This window comes from Mobula hypostoma, chromosome 1 (genome assembly GCF_963921235.1).
Source record: "Mobula hypostoma chromosome 1, sMobHyp1.1, whole genome shotgun sequence".
NCBI lineage: Eukaryota > Metazoa > Chordata > Chondrichthyes > Myliobatiformes > Myliobatidae > Mobula > Mobula hypostoma.
In genome coordinates this window covers 183,063,190-183,085,917 of record NC_086097.1, presented here as the reverse complement: position 1 = coordinate 183,085,917, position 22,728 = coordinate 183,063,190, and the positions used below count along the sequence as shown (strand labels likewise).

At 43.4% G+C, this 22,728-nt stretch overlaps 1 protein-coding gene across 1 annotated transcript in view; it reads right to left on the bottom strand.

Annotated features, from left to right (window-relative positions):
• The window catches only part of sspo (SCO-spondin), a 334,645-nt gene that overhangs the window by 64,427 nt on the left and 247,490 nt on the right, over window positions 1–22,728 (bottom strand). Inside the window, exons 87-92 of the mRNA XM_063050934.1 lie at window positions 18,587–18,721; window positions 9,886–10,044; window positions 8,335–8,468; window positions 6,944–7,083; window positions 4,337–4,383; window positions 2,868–3,140 (exon numbers count right to left, since the gene is read on the bottom strand). Of these exons, the coding sequence (XP_062907004.1) occupies window positions 2,868–3,140; window positions 4,337–4,383; window positions 6,944–7,083; window positions 8,335–8,468; window positions 9,886–10,044; window positions 18,587–18,721 (888 nt within the window). The remainder of the gene's footprint in view (window positions 1–2,867; window positions 3,141–4,336; window positions 4,384–6,943; window positions 7,084–8,334; window positions 8,469–9,885; window positions 10,045–18,586; window positions 18,722–22,728) is intronic.

The following is a 22,728-nucleotide window of genomic DNA, read 5'->3' as shown; positions in this document are numbered from 1 at the left end:
CTACTTTACCCTAATTGCTAAAAATTTTTCATGTTCCCTCCTAAGTGTACACCTGCACCTCTACATTCCTTGAGGGATGCACTTTATCCACCTTGCTTATAGCTGACATATGTTTCATTTCCTGTCATCCAGGGCTCCCCATTCCTGCCAGTTTTTTCCTTCACTCTAACAGGAACATTTTGTTCCCAAACTCTTGATGTAAGCCTCCCTGATGAGTCCTTAATCATAATAATAATAATAATAATAATAATAATAATAATATTTTCTAAATGACAATAAAAGAGGACTGAGTGTTCTCATAATCTAAATAATATCTATAGAGAACATTTTATGCAAACAATGTACAAACCCTATTTCCAGAGAAGTTGGGGTATTTTCCAAAATGCAATAAAAACAAAAATCTGTGATATGTTAATTCACGTGAACCTTTATTTAACTGACAAAAGTACAAAGAAAAGATTTTCAATAGTTTTACTGACCAACTTAATTAGTATTTTGCAAATATACACAAATTTAGAATTTGATGGCTGTAACACACTCAACAAAAGTTGGGACAGAGTTAAAATAAGATTGAAAAGTGCACAGAATATTCAAGTAACACCGGTTTGGAAGACTCCACATTAAGCAGGCTAATTGGTAGCAGGTGAGGTATCATGACTGGGTATAAAAGTAGCGTCCATCAAAGGCTCAGTCTTTGCAAGCAAGGATGGGTCGTGGCTCACCCCTTTGTGCCAAAATTGGCAAGAGAATTTTTAGTCAGTTCAAAAGGAACATTTCTCAACGCAAGATTGCAGAGAATTTAGGTCTTTCAACATCTACAGTACATAATATTGCGAAAAGATTCAGAGAATTCACAGACATCTCAGTGCGTAAAGGGTAAGATCGGAAACCACTGTTGAATGCGCATGATCTTCGAGCCCTCAGGCGGCACTGCCTAAGAAACCGTCATGCTACTGTGACAATTATAGCCACCTGGACTCAGGAGTGCTTCGGAAAACCATTGTCACTCAACACAGTCTGTCACTGCATCCAGAAATGCAACTTGAAACTCTATTATGCAAGGAGGAAGCCATACATCAACTCTGTGCAGAAACGCCGGCGACTTCTCTGGGCCCGAGCTCATCTCAGATGGACCAAAAGACTGTGGAACTGTGTGCTGTGGTCAGACGAGTCCACATTTCAGCTAGATTTCGGAAAAAACGGGCGTCAAGTTCTCCATGCCAAAGATGAAAACGACCATCCAGATTGTTATCAGCGAAAGGTGCAAAAGCCAGCATCTGTGATGGTATGGGGGTGCATCAGTGCCCACGACATGGGTGAGTTGCATGTACGTGAAGGTACCATTGACTCTGAGGCGTATATTAGGATTTTAGAGAGACATATGTTGCCATCCGGCGACGTCTCTTCCCGGGATGTCCATGCTTATTTCAGCAGGACAATGCCAGACCACATTCTGCACGGGCTACAACAGCATGGCTTTGTAGACACAGAGTGTGGGTGCTTGACTGGCCTGCTGCCAGTCCAGATCTATCTCCTATTGAAAATGTATGGCGCATCATGAAGAGGAGAATCAGACAACGGAGACCACGGACTGTTGAGCAGCTGAAGTCTTATATCAAGCAAGAATGGACAAAATTTCCAATTGCAAATCTACTACAATTAATATCCTCAGTTCCAAAACAATTAAAAAGTGTTATTAAAAGGAAAGGTGATGTAACACAATGGTAAACATGCCTCTGTCCCAACTTTTGTTGAGTGTGTTGCAACCATCAAATTCTAAATTTGTGTATGTTTATAAAATACAATTAAGTTGGTCAGTAAAACTATTGAAAATCTTTTCTTTGTACTTTTGTCAGTTAAATAAAGGTTCACGTGAATTAACATATCATAGATTTTTGTTTTTGTTGCATTTTGGAAAATATCCCAACTTTTCTGGAAATGGGGTTTGTAGTTCAAAGCACTTTAAAATGGGAAAAAGTGCAAATAAAGATAAAAGACAAAATGATGCAAGTTAAAGGCAAGATTTATAAATAGGTTTTGAGCTGACATTTAGAAGTGCCAACTGAGATGCATCTTTTTAGTTTCAGGTATTAAGTTCCACAGTTTAGCAGCATAGTTAAAAATAGCAGACCTGTCAACTTTCTTTACGTGCAAAGAGCCTCCTCAATCATCCTTTGAAAGTTCCTGTCTAACACTATCTAAATTAGCCTGCTCCCAATTTAGGACTTTAACTTGTGAACTAATCCTATCCTTTTCCACAACTATTTTAAAACTAATAGAATTATGGTAACAGGCTCCAAAGTGCTTCCCCACTATCACTTCAGTGACTTGCCCTCCCTCATTTCCCAAGAGGAGGTTGAGCTTAGCCCCTTCCCTAGTGGAGCCATATTGATCAACAAATTTGCCCTGTACACAATTCCTCACCATCAAAGTCCTTAATACTATGGCATTCCCAATCAAAATTTGAATGTTAAAATCCCCTACTATTAAAACATTATTATTTTTACAGCTTTCTGCAATCTCCCTACATATTCACTATTTTTCTTCCAGCTAACTATTGGGGAGGAGGTGGTTGGTGTCTATTTGTTGCTTTTGATCTGCTGGAGCTCCTATTATATGAGAATTTTGGAGGAGCACAGTAAATGTATCCAATGATTTCTGCATCGAACTCTTGGAGCACTGCTTTGCAGGACCTCTGCAGCATTTAAACAGCCCTTAGACATGATATAATTAATAGTACTAGAATAAAAATATTGGGTCTTTAGTATTTTTTAGAGAGAACATAATCATATTGGGAAATACATCAGAAATCGATACTTAATGATCGGAAAGTGGATTTTATAATGTTGGAGCAAATGGATATTTACCACTACAGATTGTAAGGTTTGCACATGTCCGATTTTCCACCAGATGCTCTCCGCATAGGTTCTCAATTACAGGCTGTCCCGAATCCAATGCCACACATACTCGGTACCGTTTTTCGCTCACTAAGTACTGGTCCACAGCAGGGAGCTGGCTGAGGTTTAGGGTGTTGAGCTGGTGTTTGTGTAAAGCAGTGACTGAGGATTCATTCAGGACAGTCCAAGGGATGCAGGAAGAGCAACCCGTCCAGTGAGACCACTCACTAAGCTCAACTTGACCTGAATAATGACAGCAAGATGAACAATGATTAAAGAGGAGCAGTCCTATTCACTGAGTACTCAGAAGTATCCAACCTCGCTGCCTGCTGCCTAACTGCTTAGTCTGTAAGCACTCACACAACTATTGTCCACTTCTCAGTCGTTCACTCGAATTCCTTATTCCTTTACCTCACTCACCAACACTTGCTCATTGGCCACCTGCCCAGTCCTGTCCTCACACTACTCATTCACTCAATGATCGCGTCACAACCTCAGTCACACACTACTTGCCTAATGGCCTCTCACTGATAATTCATTCCCTGACACCTTCCCAATCTTAGCCTGATTCACATCATTCATTCTCATACTGACCACTCACTTAAGCACATCCTCACTTACTGCTCAAAAGAACAGGAAACCCCTTGTTGGAATAAATTCAGGGTTTTCTGTCAGCTTTCCAGAACCTGCCATTTACTTCATTTTGAGAGAGGAGATGAGATTGCTGGGGCCTTGACAAAGCTTTTTGCATCTCATTAGCAACAGGTGGTGTCCTGGAGAACTGGAGAGTAGCAAATGTTCTTCCACTGCTCAGTCATAATTTTGATCATTAAATGAGAACCCATCCAAATACAGCCTCACTCAATGACCAATTGTCCTTTCACTGAGATCTCACTGACACTCTCACAGCTCCTCAATCACAACATTCACTCACTGACCATTCAGTCATTCACTCAGCACAATTTCAGTCAATCATCAGTCAGCTTCTCATTAAGACCATTAGATGTAGGAGCAGAATTAGGCCATTTGGCTCATCGAGTCAGCTCCGCCATTTGATCATGGCTGATCATTTTTATTTCCCTCCTCAGCCCCACTCCCTGGCCTTCTCCTCGTAAGGTCTTATGGTCTAACTTCTGATTGACATCTCAGTGTTCATCTGGTCCATTTTACTGACTGCTCATTTCACTCCTGCTGACCACTCACTTACAGACCTCACAAACACCACTCAGTCTCATTGCCCACTCACTGACTCAACACTTAGGTCATCCCCTCATTAAGTTTATTCATTCTTTCAGTGAGCACTCACTTCCTTCTCCTTCAATGGCCTTTCCCCTTCCCTGGCCACCCACTCACCTCTCTCAGACCACTCACTCACTCACTGGTCACATTGAAGCTGAGTGGCCAGGCTGGCTGTTGTGGGGTGCAGCCTGGGGCCTTACCTTTGCAGCTGTGATTGGTGCATTCGATCAAACCATTTGTGCAGATGCTGTGGGAAATGAACAATTTCAGTTCTGAGCCCATGAATATAAAGCACTGATTAATCAACATTCCATCTATTGATGAACAATCAAAATTTACAGTGATGCATATTTATTAAGACCATAAGACCATAAGACAAAGGAGCAGAAGTCAGCCATTCAGCCCATCGAGTCTGCTCCGCCATTTTATCATGAGCTGATCCATTCTCCCATTTAGTCCCACTCCCCTGCCTTCTCACCATAACCTTTGATGCCCTGGCTACTCAGATACCTATCAATCTTTGCCTTAAATACACCCAATGACTTGGCCTCCACTGCTGCCCATGGAAACAAATTCCATAGATTCACCACCCTCTGACTAAAAAAATTTCTTCGCATTTCTGTTCTGAATGGGCGCCCTTCAATCCTGAAGTCATGCCCTCTCGTACTAGACTCCCCCATCATGGGAAACAACTTTGCCACATCCACTCTGTCCATGCCTTTCAACATTCGAAATGTTTCTATGAGGTCTCCCCTCATTCTTCTAAACTCCAAGGAATACAGTCCAAGAGCGGACAAACGTTTCTCATATGCTAATCCTCTCATTCCCAGAATCATTCTAGTGAATCTTCTCTGTACCCTCTCCAGTGTCAGCACATCCTTTCTTAAATAAGGAGACCAAAACTGCCCACAGTACTCCAAGTGAGGTCTCACCAGCGCCTTATAGAGCCTCAACATCACATCCCTGCTCCTATACTCTATTCCTCTAGAAATGAATGCCAACATTGCATTCGCCTTCTTCACTACTGTCTCAACCTGGAAGTTAACTTTAAGGGAATCCTGTACGAGGACTCCCAAGTCCCGTTGTATCTCAGAACTTTGAATTCTTTCCCCATTTAAATAGTAGTCTGCCCGTTTATTTTTTCTGCCAAAGTGCATAACCATACACTTTCCAACATTGTACTTCATTTGCCACTTCTCTGTCCATTCTTCCAATCTATCCAAGTCTCTCTGCAGACTCTCCGTTTCCTCAGCACTACCGGCTCCTCCACCTATCTTCGTATCGTCAGCAAACTTATTGTCATTAACATTTAAACTACATCAAGTTCTGAACTAGATTAAATTGTGAGCAGCAGCAGTTCAAGTATCAGGTCTAAGTTTACTGTCATTGTAATACTAGACACTAAAATACTACAGCACAGTACAGGTCCTTCAGCCCTCGATGTTGTGCCGACTCATATATTCCTTAAAAAAAACATACTAACCCATATTACCCCATAACCCTCTATTTTTCTTTCATCCATGTGCCTGTCCAAGAGGCTCTTAAATACCCCTGATGTTTTAGCCTCCACCACCAACCCTAGCAAGTCATTCCAGGCACCCATAACCCTCTGTGTAAAAAACTTACCCCTGATATCTCCCCTAAACTTCCCTCCCTTAACTTTGTACATATACCCTCTGGTCTTTGCTATACATGCCCTGGGAAACAGGTACTGGCAATCCACCCTATCTATGCCTCTCATAATCTTGTAGACCTCTATCAAGTCCCCTCTCAACCTTCTACACTCCAAAGAGAAAAGTCCCAGTTCTGCTAACCTTGTCTCATAAGACTTGTTTTCCAATCCAGGCAACAGCCTGGTAAATCTCCTCTGCACCCTCTCCATAGCTTCCACATCCTTCCTATAATGAAGTGACCAGAACTGAACACAATACCCTAAGTGTGGTCGCACCAGAGATTTGTAGAGTTGCAACATGACCTCTCTACTCTTGAACTCAATCCCCCTATTAATGAAGCCTAGCATCCCATTGGCCTTCTTAACTATCCTATCAACCTGTGTAGTGACCTTAAGGGATGTATGGATTTGAACCTCAAAGTCCCTCTGTTTATCCACACTCTTAAGTAACCGACCATTAACCCTGTACTCAGCCTTCTGGTTTGTCTTTCCAAAATGCATCACCTCACACTTATCCGGATTGAACTCCATCTGCCACTTTTCTGCCCAACTCTGCATCCTGTCTATATCCTTCGACAACCTACAGCTCATCCACAACTCCTCCAACCTTCGTGTCATCCACAAACTTACTCACCCATCCTTCCACCTCTTCATCCAGGTCACTTATAAAAATCACAAAGAGCAGGGGTCCCAGGACAGATCCTTGCAGCACTACACTAGTCACTGACCTCCAGGCAGAATACTTTCCCTCCACTGCTACCCTCTGCTTTCTTCCTTTAAGCCAAGGTTCCACTGATCCCATGCCTCATGACTTTCTGGATGAGTCTATCATGGGGGACCTTGTCAAATGCCTTGCCAAAATCCATGTAGACCACATCTACTGCCCTACCCTCATCAATTTATTTTGTTACCTCTTCAAAAAACTCAATTAGGCTCGTGAGGCACGGCCTTCCCTTCATGTTAACTATACGGTATATATCCAGTGTTTAAATGGCATGACTGTTAGCTATTTGCAGCAGCAGCACAACACGTTTACAAACCTGACAACATGTCAACATAGACTCAGATTCACATAAATTATGCAACAAACTTCACTATTCAGAGCTGAGAAGATGAGTTAATTAGTGAGCCCTACCAAGTATTGCAGCCAATTCGAATGCTAGCACCAGGTTGCACACGTGTGGGCAGTGGGGCTTTATTCCTGTCTGATTGCTGAAGGTGAATACACTCGCACTCAGAGGATGGAACGCATTTGCCATCTTGTTCCCAGAGACCCTGAGGGAGAAAAAAAGCAAAATGACCTAAAGCTGTGAGTCCGTATCAGGTTGTAAAGGGGTTTCACAGGATACAGATAACCTGGGTCAGTGACGAGAACATTACATTTTCCCACTCAATAATACATCTGCCAAACTACTTGCTGTGGTGCACTCATCAGAGTAACACCTTTATTGATGAAAGATTAGGTAATATTTATATTCAAAGAGATCAAGGTGTCCTTAACCATAAGTTGCTAACGCAGTGATTAGAAAGTACCGATATACAAGAGACTTCAGCTGCTGGAATCTAGAGCAATACAGCACTGAAACAGGCCCTTCAGCCCATCTAGTCCATGCCAAAATGTTATTCTGCCTAGTCCCATTGACCTGCGCCTGGTCCTGAGCCCTCCATACCCCTTTGAGGCTCGCACCTGTCCAAACTTCTCTTAGGTGTTGCAATTGAACTCACATCCGTTACTTCTATAGTCTTGCTGATGCTAAGGGCTAATTTGTTGTTCTTCCCTATGAGACAAGGTTTGCGATATCTTTCTTGTAGTCCATCTCATCAGTTGTTTATTCAGCCAGTAACAATGGAAGCATCAGCTCATTGACGAGTTGGTGCTGTACTTGTTCACTCAGTCACAGGGGACTGAGCACACAACCCTGGGGAGCACTAGTACTGAGAGATGGGAAAAGGTGACCTCCTCCTTTTCCAACAGACATCACCTGCTGGACAACTGGGACAGAGACTGGAGTTGGGGATGGGTGGTCTGCCCAGTCCCAGAAGTGGTGCCCCATCAGACCTGGCTGACCTGTAGTTGGTCAGGAGTAAGTCGGGCTCAGCTCACAGCACTGACGGGTAGGTAGGAAGGAAGGATATCAGCGGTTACCTTAAAGGATCTGTAGAAAAGACAAATTGCCATAGAGGCTTGTCATTTATTAAATCCCCGAAGGCAATTTTTACACATCTAGTGGTAATTCAGTGCTTGGCCAATGTCAATGTAGCTGGGAGAAAGGGATACAACAATCCAATAATCCTTGTGCATGATGCACACTGGGAACAAAACTCGGGGTGCATTCTGGTCACACACGGTACTCAGCAGCAGTTCAGATGGTATTTCATTGCTATGCATTAGTTCTAGGGCCCAATCTCCCAATCAATGTCTGATCGCTTCTCATCTCAGTAACTCTTGAAATAGGCAAAGAAAAGAAAGGAAAGGACAATGGGAAGAGAAATATGATGGCACATTATTTGCTGATATCAACCTACCTCTGGACAGTAACATCCTGCAATACACTTCTTCCCAGCGACATCACATTCTTGTTTCTGGCCAAGGTCAGAGCAGTGACCACCACAGCCTGACCCACACATTCGGTGCTCAAATGGACTTTCACACTTAGCGTCTGAGAAAAGAAACTGCGTCAAAAACGGAGAAAACACTGGGAATTGCTGAATGGAGACAGGAAGATGGATGAGATCGAGAGAAGGGGGGATGAAGAAGAGAGAGAGGGACAGGGCAAGGAAGCAAGAGAGGAGGGGAGATATCGAGATTGATCCGTGAGGATGTCAAGTCTGGTGGCGGGTGAGGAAGAAAACAACTGGGTGTAGTAAAGGGTATGAATAGTAATTGTCACATTAAGACTGTCATCTCTTAATATCAATTCATATCAGATGACTTCAAGATAATTTAGAAGATGTTTTTGTGTAGAAGAAACTGGTTTATTTACAATTACACAGTCATAAAGTTATACAGAACAAAAAGAGGTCCCTCATCCATACTGATCTGGATTCCATCTAAGTTAGTCCTTTTTGCTACGTTTTGCTTCTAAATCTTTCCTATCCTTGTACTTGACCAAATGTTTTTTTAAATGTTGTTATTGTACCTGCTTCAAGCACTTCCTCTGGCAGCTTATTCCATGTACTGACCACCCTCTGGGTAAAGAAGTTGTGCCTCTGGTTATCCTTAGATAACTGACTGATGAAGGGCAGCGTATCAAATGGATTCTTCGCCACCCTGTCTACCTGTGATGCTACTTTCAGGGAACCGTATACGTATTTGTACTCCCAGTTCCCTCGGTTCTACAACACTCTCCAGCTCCCAAATGTTTGCTGAGAAAGTTCCACCTTGATTTGATTTTCCAAAATGCAACTCTTATTTGAATTGAATACCATTTGCCATTCTTTGGCACACTTAGCCAGTTGATCAAGATCTCCATGTAATTGTTGAGTGACTTAGCTGTGTATGATACAACACATTTCAAAGTCATCTATAAACTTACTAGCTATGCCTTGTACATTATCATCCAAATCACTGATACAGGTAATGATCAACAATGAGCCCAGCACCAATGCCTTGAGCATACCACCAGTCACTGACCTCGGTTCAATAAACAACCTTCTGCTATCTGAGTAAGTGAAGCCTCCGTAGGTCAGGTTGGACCATGGATATTCCATCCTAGCTGTCCAGACACGCAAACCAGGGCTTCAGAATACTGACAGCAAGCTGTTGTCCATGTAGCAAGCTCCCCCTCTCCACACACCTGATGAACCCAAAGGAACGGCAGAGACCGATACAGTTGGCACCAGCAGAGCCGCAGGACTATTTAGGGGCTCCAGCTCTAGAGTTTTCCCCTCACGGTTTACTGCCAAAGCTTTCTCCATGAGTGGGTATAACTGCAAGGTAGCATCATAGTTCCATTCGCAACCCATCACTGCCTGTTACTGTCTTCCCAGTAACCTCACAGTCTGCTTCACTCCAGTTCCTTCACCTACTCATTACCACAGCAAGTGAGAAACCAGTGCCACAGTCTCCCTCCTCACCTGCACACTCCAGCTGGTGACACACTCGGGACATCTTCTCGCGCCCTCTGCAGGGTCTCCCCCCATACAGGGGTTTGTGGGCGATGCGATATCGGTGTTGCACAGGAGAGGTACATGAACAAACTGTCCATTCACTCCATAAGCCCAGTTCACAGTCAACTGTAAAGAAAGCAATTGAAAGAAATTCGTCAGAGAATGTGAATATGCACAAGATGGATGGCAAGAAGACCCCAAATGGACATTGAGAAAGATGTGTTCCAGCCTCAGAGGGATAAAGGCTGACAGGTGAGGACATAATCCCAGAAGGATACACAGATAGGAACATGCACAGACAGATGTAGAGGGATATGCAGCAACATGGAAGACTGTACTAACTGTTCCAGAGACACATGCAAATAGGGAGACAGGTTTCCCACTCAATTAGACAAATCTGACACTAAGAGATGGCCCAAGAGGTACACACAGAGAAACTGAGACAGAACCTGAGGAACACACTGACGGACAGATGGGGAGACAAAGACAAAACACAAGTACACATTAGCACCAGTGGCAGAAGTAGAAAGGAAAAAGAAGTCACGTGTGGAGAATGAAAGGAGTTAAGAGGCTGAAAGACTGAAACCTCTGGATTACTCCTGATGCCACGTGCTAGCCAGGGATTCAGGTTCTTGGATCACTGGAACCTCTACTGAGGGGGGGGGGGGGAGCCTCTGCAAGAGAAGCAGGCCGCACCTTATCTGGGGAGAGCCAATGTCCTGGTTGGGTAATTCACTTGTGCTACTTGTGGAGAGGGAGGTGCAAGGAAGGGTTAAACTAGTTTGGCAGGGGGATTGGAACCAGAGCATCAAGGAGATTGAAAGAAAGGTAGATGTCATGACCTGTAGGTCTGTAAGGAAACACAGGTAGAAGCAAGGCAATATACATGTTGGGACAGACTGATTTATTGTAATACTAGGATATGAGAGATAGGGGTGATGAATTCAGTGCATGGATCAGTACATTGAACATAGAACAGCACAGCACAGCTTGGCTCACAATGTTGTGCCAAGGTTTTAGCCAAAATCAACCTAACCCTTCACTCCTATACAGCTGATAATCCACCAGTTTTCTTTCATTCATGTATCTATCTAGTAGTCTCTAGAATGTCTCAAATGAATCAACCTCTACCATCATCCCAGCAGTGTGTTCCAGGCACCAACAACTCGGTGTAAAAAATCGACCTCTGACATCTCTCCTGTACTTTCCTCCAGTCACCTAAAAGGGATGAACTGTGGTATCAACTGTTGCTACTCCAGGAAAAAGGTGCTAGCTGTCCCCTCTATCTATGCCTCTTATCATCTCATACATCTCTGTCAAGTCACATCTCATCCTCTGCTCCAAACAGAAAAGCCCTAGCTTGCTCATCATTTCCTCATAAGACACTTGACCAAGAACCAAATAACCTCATCCTTAATAATAGACTCCAATATCTTCCCTATCACTGCTGTCAGGCTAAGCAGCCTATAATTTCCTTTCTGCTGCCTCCCTCTTTTCTTCAAGAGTGGAGTGACGTTTCCAATTTTCCAGTCCTCCAGAACCATGCCAGAGTCCAATGATTCTTGAAAGAACATTACCAATGTCTCCACAGTCTCTACTGCTTTCAGAACCCTAGGGTGCTGTTTATCTGCTCCAGGTAACTTAAAGCACATTTAGGTGCAACTTGTCACTTTTGAACAGGTCATACCTCCCCCAGAAGAGATCCCAATGATCCAAGAACCTGAAGCTCTGCCCTCTGCACCAGCTTCTCAGCCAAATTGCCCTGTTTCTACCCTCACTGGCATGTGGCACAGGCAGCAATCCAGAAATTACTACCCTTCTCAGCTTTCTACCTAGCTCTCTAAGTTCTCTCTTCAGGACCTCTTTGCTTTTCCTTCCCATGTCATTGGTACCAATATGTATCAAAACATCTGGCTGCTTCCCCTCCACTTGCAATCCATGACGTCCCTGATCCTGCCAACTGGGAGGCAACACACCATCCGGGTTTCCCATACACTTCCACAGAATCTCCTGTCTGTTCCTCTGCCTATCGAGTCCCTTATCACTACCGCTCCCTTCTTCTCCCTCTTTCCCTTCTGCACCACAGTCCCATGCTCAGTGTCAGTAACCTGGTCTCCATGGCATTGCTCTGGGAGGTCATCCCCCACACAATATCCAAAATGGCATATCTATTATTAAGGGGAATGGCCACAGGGGTCCTCGGTGCTAATTGCCTATTCACTGGCCCAATCCTCTTCCTGACAGTCACCCAGCTAGCTGGCTCCTGCAACTTAGGGGCGACTACTTCCTGTCACTCCAATTGATGATCTCCTCACTCTCCCATACAAGCCAAAGGTCATTCGGCTGCTGCTCCAATCCCCAAGACAGTCCTCAAGGAGCTGCAGCTGCAGTTCCCTGAGAGACTCTGGGTCTTCCAGGACTCCAACATTCAGCATGAAGATGTTCTGCAATCTCTTACCTCACTTACAATAGTAACCTAGGATATATCTCATCCAGCCCTGATGACATATCTATCCTAATGTTTTCCTAAAGCTCCAATACAGTGTCCTTTGGGTAAGATACTCCAGCACAGTAGCTTGTTCTCCACTGACTTCACATTCATCAAAGTCCCTCTCACTGGTGCACACTGAAGCAAAGAATTCATTAAAACCATAAGATACTGGAGCAGAATTAGACTATTTGGCCCATTGAGACTGCTCTGCCATTATATCATTGCTGATTCCTTTCCCTTTCAGCCCCAATAACTTGTCTTCTCCCCATATCCCTTTATGCCCTGACTAATCAAGAATCTGTCAACTTCTGCCTTCAATATACCCAATGACAAGGCTTTCATAGCTGCCTGTGGCAATAAATTCCACAGATTCGCCACTCTCCAGCTATAGAAATACTTCCTCATCTCTGTTTTAAATGGACATCCCTCTATTCTAAGGCTGCGATCTCTGGTTCTCGACTCCACCATCTTGGCCTTCCAATATTCAATAGGTTTCATTGAGATCCCCCCTCATTCTTCTAAACTCCAAAGCAGATAAATGCTTCTCATATGTAAACCCTTTATTTCCTGTAATTGTTCTCATAAACTTCTTCTGGATCCTCTCCAATGCCAGCATATTTTATCTCAGATAAAGGGCCCAAAACTTTTCACAATGCTCCAAATGTAGTCTGACCAATATCTTATAAAGCCTCAGCATTACATCCTTGCTTTTATATTCTAGTCCTCTCAAAATTAATGCTAAAATTCCATTTCCCTTTCTTACTACTGACTCAATCTTCAAGTTAGCCTTTGTACAGTTAACCTACGCAAGGACTTCCAAATTCCATTGCACCTCTGATTTTTCTCCCCATTTAGAAAATAGTCTATGCCTTTATTCCTTCTCCCAAAGTGTACGACTGTATGCTTCCCTACACTATATTCCATCTGCTACTTCTTTGCCTATTCTTCCAATCTGTCCAAGTCTTTCTGCACACTCCCTGATTCCTCATCACTGCATGTCCGTCCACCTATCTTTGTATCATCTGCAAACTTGGTCACAACACCATTAATTCTCTCATCCAATTCATTGACATAGAATGTAAAAAGAAGCGGTCACAACACTGATCCCTGTGGAACACCATTGGTCACCGGCAGCCAATCATCTTTAGTCTCCTACTGGTCAGCTAATCTTCTATCCACACTAGCATCTTTGCTGTAATACCATGGGCTCTTATCTTGTTAAACAGGCTCATGAGCAGCGCCTTGTCAAAGACCTTATGGAAATCCAAATAATCAACATTCACTGACTACCCTTTGTCTATCCTGTGTGATATTTCCTCAAAGAATTTCAACAAATTTGTCAAGCAAAATTTCCCCCTGAAGGAAACCATGCTGACTTTGGCCTATTTTATCACACACCCCCAATTACCCAGAAATCTCATCCTTAATAATAGACTCCAACATCTTCCCAATCATTGAAATCAGACCAACTGACTTATAATTTGTTTCTTCTTCTGCCTTCCTCCTTTCCAAACTGAGTGGAGTTTCATTTGCAATTTTCCAGTCCTCATAACCATTCCAGAATTTAGCAATTAGAAACCATAGAAACCATAGAAAAACTACAGCACAGAAACAGGCCTTTTGGCCCTTCTTGGCTGTGCTGAACCATTTTCTGCCTAGTCCCACTGACCTGCACACGGACCATATCCCTCCATACACCTCCCATCCATGTATCTTAAATGTTAAAAAAGAACCCGCATTTACCACCTCGTCTGCCAGCTCATTCCGTACTCCCACCACTCTCTGTGTGAAGAAGCCCCACCTAATGTTCCCTTTAAACTTTTCCCCCCTCACCCTTAACCCATGTCCTCTGGTTTTTTTTCTCCCCTTGCCTCAGTGGAAAAAGCCTGTTTGCATTCACTCTATCTATACCCATCATAATTTTATATACCTCTATCAAATCTCCCCTTATTCTTCTATGCTCCAGGGAATAAAGTCCTAACCTATTCAACCTTTCTCTATAACTGAGTTTCTCAAGTCCCGGCAACATCCTTGTAAACCTTCTCTGCACTCTTTCAACCTTATTAATATCCTTCCTGTAATTTGGTGACCAAAACTGAACACAATACTCGAGATTTGGCCTCACCAATGCCTTATACAACCTCATCATAATATTCCAGCTCTTACACTCAATACTTTGATTAATAAAGGCCAATGTACCAAAAGCTCTCTTAACGACCCTATCTACCTGTGACGCCACTTTTAGGGAATTTTGTATCTGCATTCCCAGATCCCTTTGTTCTACTGCACTCCTCAGTGCCCTACCATTTACCCTGTATTTTCTACCTTGGTTTGTCCTTCCAATGTGCAATACCTCACACTTGTCTGTATTAAACTCCAGCTGCCATTTTTCAGCCCATTTTTCCAGCTGGTCCAAGTCCCTCTGCAGGCTCTGAAAACCTTCCTCACTGTCTACTACACCTCCAATCTTTGTATCATCAGCAAATTTGCTGATCCAATTTACCACATCATCATCCAGATCATTGATATAGATGACAAATAACAATGGACCCAGCACTGATCCCTGTGGCACACCACTAGTCACAGGCCTCCACTCTGAGAAGCAATTCTCTAGTGCCACTCTTTGGCTTCTTCCATTGAGCCAATGTCTAATCCAATTTACCACCTCTCCATGTATACCTAGCGACTGAATTTTCCTAACGAACCTCCCATGCGGGACCTTGTCAAAGACCTTACTGAAGTCCATGTAGACAACATCCACTGCCTTCCCTTCATCCACTTTCCTGGTAACCTCCTCGAAAAACTCCAATAGATTGGTCAAACATGACCTACCACGCACAAAGCCATGTTGACTCTCCCTAATAAGTCCCTGTCTATCCAAATGCTTGTAGATTCTGTCTCTTAGTACTCCCTCCAATAACTTACCCACTACCGACATCAAACTAACCGGCCTATAATTTCCTGGATTAATTTTCGATCCTTTTTTAAACAATGGAACAACATGAGCCACTCTCCAGTCCTCCGGCACCTCACCCATAGACACCAGCATTTTAAATATATCTGCCAGGGCCCCTATAATTTCAGCACTAGTCTCCTTCAAGGTCCAAGGGAATACCCTGTCAGGTCCTGGGGATTTATCCACTTTAATTTGTCTCAAGATAGCAAGCACCTCCTCCTTTTCAATCTGTACAGTTCCCATGATCTCACTACTTGTTTTCCTTAATTCCATAGACTTCATGCCAGTTTCCTTAGTAAATACAGACGCAAAAAACCCATTTAAGATCTCCCCCATTTCTTTTGGTTCCGCACATAGCTGACCATTCTGATCTTCAAGAGGACCAATTTTATCCCTTACAATCCTTTTACTCTTAATATACCTGTAAAAGCTCTTTGGATTATCCTTCACTTCGACTGCCAAGGCAACCTCATGTCTTCTTTTACTCCTCCTGATTTCCTTTTTAAGTATTTTCTTGCACTTTTTATACTCCTCAAGCACCTTATTTACTCCCTGTTTCCTATACATGTCATACAACTCTCTCTTCTTCTTTATCAGAGTTGCAATATCCCTTGAGAACCAAGGTTCCTTCTTCCTATTTACTTTGCCTTTAATCCTGACAGGAACATACAACCTCTGCACTCTCAAAATTTCTCCTTTGAAGGCTTCCCACTTACCGATCACATCCTTGCCAGAGAACAACCTGTCCCAATCCACGCTTTTTAGATCCTTTCTCATTTCTTCAAATTTGGCCTTCTTCCAGTTCAGAACCTCAACCCTAGGACCAGATCTATCCTTGTCCATGATCAGGTTGAAACTAATGGTGTTATGATCACTGGAACCAAAGTGCTCCCCTACACACACTTTCGTCACTTGTCCTAACTCGTTTCCTAACAGGAGATCCAATATTGCATCCCCTCTGGTTGGTACTGTACCTCTATATATTGATTTAGAAAACTTTCCTGAACACATTTTACAAACTCTAAACCATCTAGACCCCTAACAGTATGGGAGGCCCAATCAATATGTGGAAAATTAATATCTAAAATCCCCTACCACCACAACTTTGTTTCCTGCAGTTGCCTGCTATCTCTCTGCAGATTTGCTCCTCCAATTCTCGCTGACTATTGGGTGGTCTATAATACAACCCCACTTATGTGGCCAGACCTTTCCTGTTTCTCTGCTCCACCCATAAGGACTAAGTAGACAAGCCCTCTAATCTGTCCGGCCTGAGCACCGCTGTAATATTTTCCCTAACAAGCAATGCTACTCCCCCACCTTTCATTCCTCTGCCTCTATCACATCTGAAACATCGGAACCCTGGAATATTAAGCTGCCAGTCCTGCCCCTCCTGTAGCCAAGTTTCTCTAATTGCTATAATGTCATAATTCCAAGTGTTAATCCACGCTCTCAACTCATCTGCTTTCCCCGCAATACTCCTAGCATTGAAATATATACACCTCAGAAGATTTTTACCACCACTCACAACCTTTCTATTTGCGGCTTTGCTTGAACTTTTAACAACATTTATTTTCACCCCAGCCCCACTGTCAGCTCTAGCGCTCTGGTTCCCATCCCCCTGCAAATCTAGTTTAAAGTCTCCCCAACAGCACTAACAAACCTCCCTGAAAAGTTTTTCTTAGAAGATCATTACTAACGCATCCACAATCTCTTCAACAACCTCTTTCAGAACCCTGGAGTGTAGTCCATCTGGTCTAGGTCACTTATCTACAGTACATTCAGATCTTCCAGCTTCCCAAGCACTTTCTCCTTAGTAATAGCAACTACACACACCTCTGCCCCCTGGTACTCCTGAATTTCTGGCATTCTTTTAGTATCTTCCTCAGTGAAGAATGATGCAAAATACTTAAAAGTTTGTCTGTCATTTCTATGTCCTGCATTACTATCTCTGCAGCGGTCTGATATGCACTCTCGCCTCTCTTTTACTCTTTATATACTATATCAGAAAATACTTCTGGTATCCTCTTTTATAGTGTTGGCTAGCTTATCTTCATATTTTATTTTTTTCTCTACTTATGGCTGCTTTAGCTGCCTTTTGTTGGTTTTTAAACACTCCCCACAAATTTTTGCTATATTTCCTTCCTTTTGCTTTTATGCTGTCTTTGACCTCGCTTGTCAGCCATGGTTTTGTCATCTTCCCTTTAGAATACTTCTTCATCTTTGGGATGTAACCATCCTGTGCTTACTGAATTCCTCCCAGAGATTCCAGCCATTGCTGTTCTGCTGTCATCCCTGATGTACCCCTTCACTCAGCTTTGCAAGCTTCTCTCTCATGCCTCTGTACTCCCTTTTCTCCACTGTATTACTGATACATTTGACTTTAGCTTCTTCCTCTCAAACTGCAGGATGAATTCTGTCACATTATGATCACTGCTTCCTACAGGTTCCTTTACCTTAAGCTCCCTAATCAAAACTGGTTCATTACACAATACCCAATCTAGAACTGCCTTGTTCTGCCACTGTTCTGGCTACTGCTGTTGTTTTCCACTCAAAGACCATCCCCTCCAATGATATGCAAAGCAGTGTACCTGTTAGAGAGAAGACCAGCTGCAATTGTTCTGTTGTTCTTAGAGGCCACCCACCTATTTGCTGAACCTGTGGAAAGACCACTTCCCCGAAACTCCTCACTATAACCATTTCTTCCTGCTGCTCCTCAGTGAGTCCAGCTGCTGTTCTGGCCAATTTACGTGGTCCGAGAGGAGGAGCAGGCGGACTCACTTGCTGCAGAAGTAATTGTCTGGAGCACTGGACTGCTCCCCAATCTCCAAACATTTCACAAGAGAAGCATCCATTCCACTGATTGCCATTTCTGTCCCTCAAATTACAACTGAATTAAAAGAAAGAAAAGACTATCTTGCCACTGCTCAGCCTCCTCACTTGTCACATGCTCAAATGAACTAGTAAACAAAGGGTCAGGAGTCTTTACTGATTATTATGGGGTATGAGAACTATTTTACCTCCCACAACAAAAAGAAAATAAACACTTGTCAACATTGTCCATATCCTGAGAAATGTGACCACAGCACACAAAACACTGTAAGAACTTAGCAAGTTAGGCAGTATCTATGTTGATGTTTTGGGCCAGGATGCTTCATCAGGAGGTGAGACCATTTTTTGGAATGAGCCCGGATCAAGGCTGCAGATTCAGAGTTTACACTGACCTGGACATGGCTGACTGTAACAGGGCTCCAGTTCCCGTCGATCTTCTCCTGATTCCGAGCACCTCCTGCTTCTATAGGCTGACCCACAGGTGAGGGAACATGCACTCCACGCTGACCAGTGGCAGCTTTCATCACCTTACACCAACAGAACAGACTGCAGTTATCCCTTAATTCCTCAGTCCCTCTCACTACTTTTCCCCCTAACCCAGCTCACTACCTGGGATTTCATTTTGCATTTTTATGGATCCTGTCTTGTTTACAGAAGGAGGATAGATCCACTCTCGCTAATCACCCTATTAGTCTATCCTCAGTCATCACAGTGACGCAACCATTGTTAATTGTGCTATTAACAAGCACGCCTCATCAGGAATAGAATTACATAAACAGAGTTTGCATTTTTCCTGGAGCCATCACCATCTTCTTGCTGCTACCATCATTGTTATATTTTAAGCATTCCATTCCTATGCGTGTTTGTGCTTTTTATATAATTACCCATAAACATGTGATTGTTCAGTGAGTTTTGCAGTGGTTACAGTTGCATCTACTTTGCTGGAGACTTCTTGGTTTCAGTGAAGGGTGTTACATTACTTGAGTCTGTTGGAATTTCAATGGAATTTACTGTTATCAGTGGTGTGGTATAAGACCACACCACCTTTGTCCTTGCTCTTTCTTCATTCTCTCTCCTCATGCTTCTTCTCCCTTTGTCATATTTGTTCTTATAATACTTAATAAAACAAGCAGAAAGTTCTACACCTCATTCTTAACTTCTGAAGAACACAGAAAACATACAGCACAATACAGGCCCTTCGGCCCACAAAGCTGTGCCAAACATGTCCCTACCTTAGAACTACCTAGGCTTTATCGATAGCCCTCTATTTTTCTAAGTTCCATGTAGCCATCCAGGAGTCTCTTAAAAGACCCTATCACCTCCACCACCGCCGCCGGCAGCCCATTCCATGCACTCACCACTCTCTGTGTAAAAAACTTACCCCTGACATCTCCTCTGTACCTACTTCCAAGCTCCTCCCTATGCCCTCTTGTGCTAGCCAATTCAGCCCTGGGGAAAAGCCTCTGACTATCCACATGATCAATGCCTCTCGTTATCTTGTACATCTCTATCAGGTCACCTCTCATCCTCCATCGCTCCAAGGGGAAAAGGCCGAGTTCACTCAACCTATTCTCATAAGGCATGCTCCCCAATCTAGGCAACATCCTTGTAAATCTCCTATGCACCCTTTCTATGGTTTCCACGTCCTTCCTATAGTGAGGTGACCAGAATTGAGCACTGTACTCCAAGTGGGTCTGACCAGGATCCTATATAGCTGCAACATTACCTCTCAGCTCTTAAACTCAGTCCCACGATTGATGAAGGCCAATGCACCATATGCCTTCTTAACTACAGAGTCAACCTGCGCAGCTGCTTTGAATGTCCTATGGACTCGAACCCCAAGATCCTTCTGATCCTCCACACTGCCAAGAGTCTTACCATTAATACTATATTCTGCCATCATATTTCACCTACCAAAATGAGCCACCTCACACTTATCTGGGTTGAGCTCCATCTGCCACTTCTCAGCCCAGTTTTGCATCCTATCAGTGTCCTGTTGTAACCTCTGACAGCCTCCACACTAGCCACAACACACCCAACTTTTGTGTTATCAGCAAATTTACTAACCCAAACCTCCACTTCCTCATCCAGGTCATTTATAAAAATCACAAAGAGTAGGGGACCCAGAACAGATCCCTGAGGCACACCACTGGTCACCGACCTCCATGCAGAATATGACCCATCTACAACTACTCTTTGCCTTCTGTGGGCAAGCCAGTTCTGAATCCACAAAGCAATGTCCCCTTGGATCCCATGCCTCCTTACTTTCTCAATAAGTCTTGCATGGGGAACCTTATCAAATGCCGTGGTAAAATCCGTATACACTACATCTACAGCTCTACCTTCATCAATGTGCTTAGTCACATCCTCAAAAATTCAGTCAGGCTCGTAAGGCACGACCTGCCTTTCACAAAGCCATATGACTATTCCTAATCACATTATGCCTCTCCAAATGTTCATAAATCCTGCCTCTCAGGATCTTCTCCATCAACTTACCAACCACTGAAGTAAGACTCACTGGCCTATAATTTCCTGAGATATCTCTACTCCCTTTCTTGAATAAGGGAACAACATCCACAACCCTCTAATCCTCCAGAACCTCTCCCATCCTCATTGATGATGCAAATATCATTGCCAGAGGCTCAGCAATCTCCACCCTCGCTTCCCATTGTAGCACCTCCTCTTTCTTAATATCAACATTCTCAAGCTTTTCAGTCCACTGCAAGTCATCCCTACAATCGCCAAGATCCTTTTCTGTAGTGAATACTGAAGCAAAGTATTCATTAAGTATCTCCGCTGTATCCTCTGATTCCATACAGACTTTTCCATTGTCACACTTGATTTGTCCTATTCTCTCACGTCTTATCCTCTTGCTCTTCACATACTTGTAGAATACCTTGGGGTTTCCCTTAATCCTGTTCACCAGACCTTCTCATGGCCCCTTCTGTCTCTCCTAATTTCATTCTTAAACTCCTTCCTGCAAGCCTTATTATCTTCTAGATTCATATCATTACCTAGTTTTTTGAATCTTTTGTAAGCTCTTCTTTTCTTTTTAACTAGATTTACAACAGCCTTTGTGCACCACAGAACTTGTATCATACCATCCTTTCTATGTCTTATTGGAACATACCTACTCAGAACCCCACGCAAATATCCTCTGAACATTTCCAATTTATGCTTCCAAGTTCCTGCCTGATAGACTCATAGTTCCCCTTACTCCAACTAAACGTTTCCCTAACTTGTCTGTTCCTATCCCTCTCCAATGCTATGGTAAAGGAGATAGAACTGTGATCACTATCTCCAAAATGCTCTCCCACTGAGAGACCTGTCACCTGACCAGGTTCATTTCCCAATACCAGATCAAGTACAGCCTCTCCTCTTGTAGGCTTATCTACAGATTGTGTCAGGAAACCTTCCTGAACATATCTAACAATCTCTACCCCATCTAAACCCCTCACTCTAGGGAGATGCCGATTAATGTTTGGGATATTAAAATCTCTCACCACAACAACCCTGTTATTGTTACTCTTTTCCAGAATCTATCTCCCTATCTGCTCCTCAATATCCCTGTTACTATTGGGTGGTCTATAAAAAATACCCAATAGAGTTATTGACCCTCTCCTATTCCTAACTTCCACCCACACAGACTCCGTAGACAACCCCTCCATGACTTCCTCATGGATTGCAAAAGCTTCAGGATCCAGCGTGTTAAACTAACTGTCCTTCATGTCGAGGCAGCATTTGACTGAATATGACATCAGTATACCTTGGTAAAACAAAAGAAAATGGGCATCCGAGGTAAAGCACAGGACAAAATAAATTGTTGGAGGAACTCAGCGAGTTAATCAGCATCAGTGGAGGGAAAGGGAATTCCCTACTTCAGAAAACACTGTAAATGACATAAGTCATAGATAGTGATTGGCAGAAGTTAATGCTCACAGTCCCAGCCCGAGAGCATCACTGCACAATCCTGATGAAGGGTTTCAATCCCACATGTCGATATTCCTTTCTTCCCACAGATGCTGCTCAAACCACTGAGTTCATCCATGAAAGTTGCTGGTGAACGCAGCAGGCCAGGCAGCATCTATAGGAAGAAGCGCAGTCGACGTTTCAGGCCGAGACCCTTCGTCAAACGAAGGGTCTCGGCCTGAAACGTCGACTGCGCTTCTTCCTATAGATGCTGCCTGGCCTGCTACGTCGACTGCGCTTCTTCCTATAGATGCTGCCTGGCCTGCTGCGTTCACCAGCAACTTTGATGTATGTTGCTTGAATTTCCAGCATCTGCAGAATTCCTGTTGTTTGAGTTCATCCATGGGTCATTTGTTGATTCAGATTGCAGCATCTGCAATCTCTTGTATCATCACTGCAGAAGTTCCTCAAAGCAATGCCCTAGCCCCGTCCATCTTCAGTTACCTCATCAGTGATCCTCCTTGTATCATGGTTAGAGGTGGACCGTGTACTGATGCTCACAATGCCACTTGGAACTCTCCATTGAATGAAGCAGCTCATATCTACATGTAGTGAGGTCTAAATA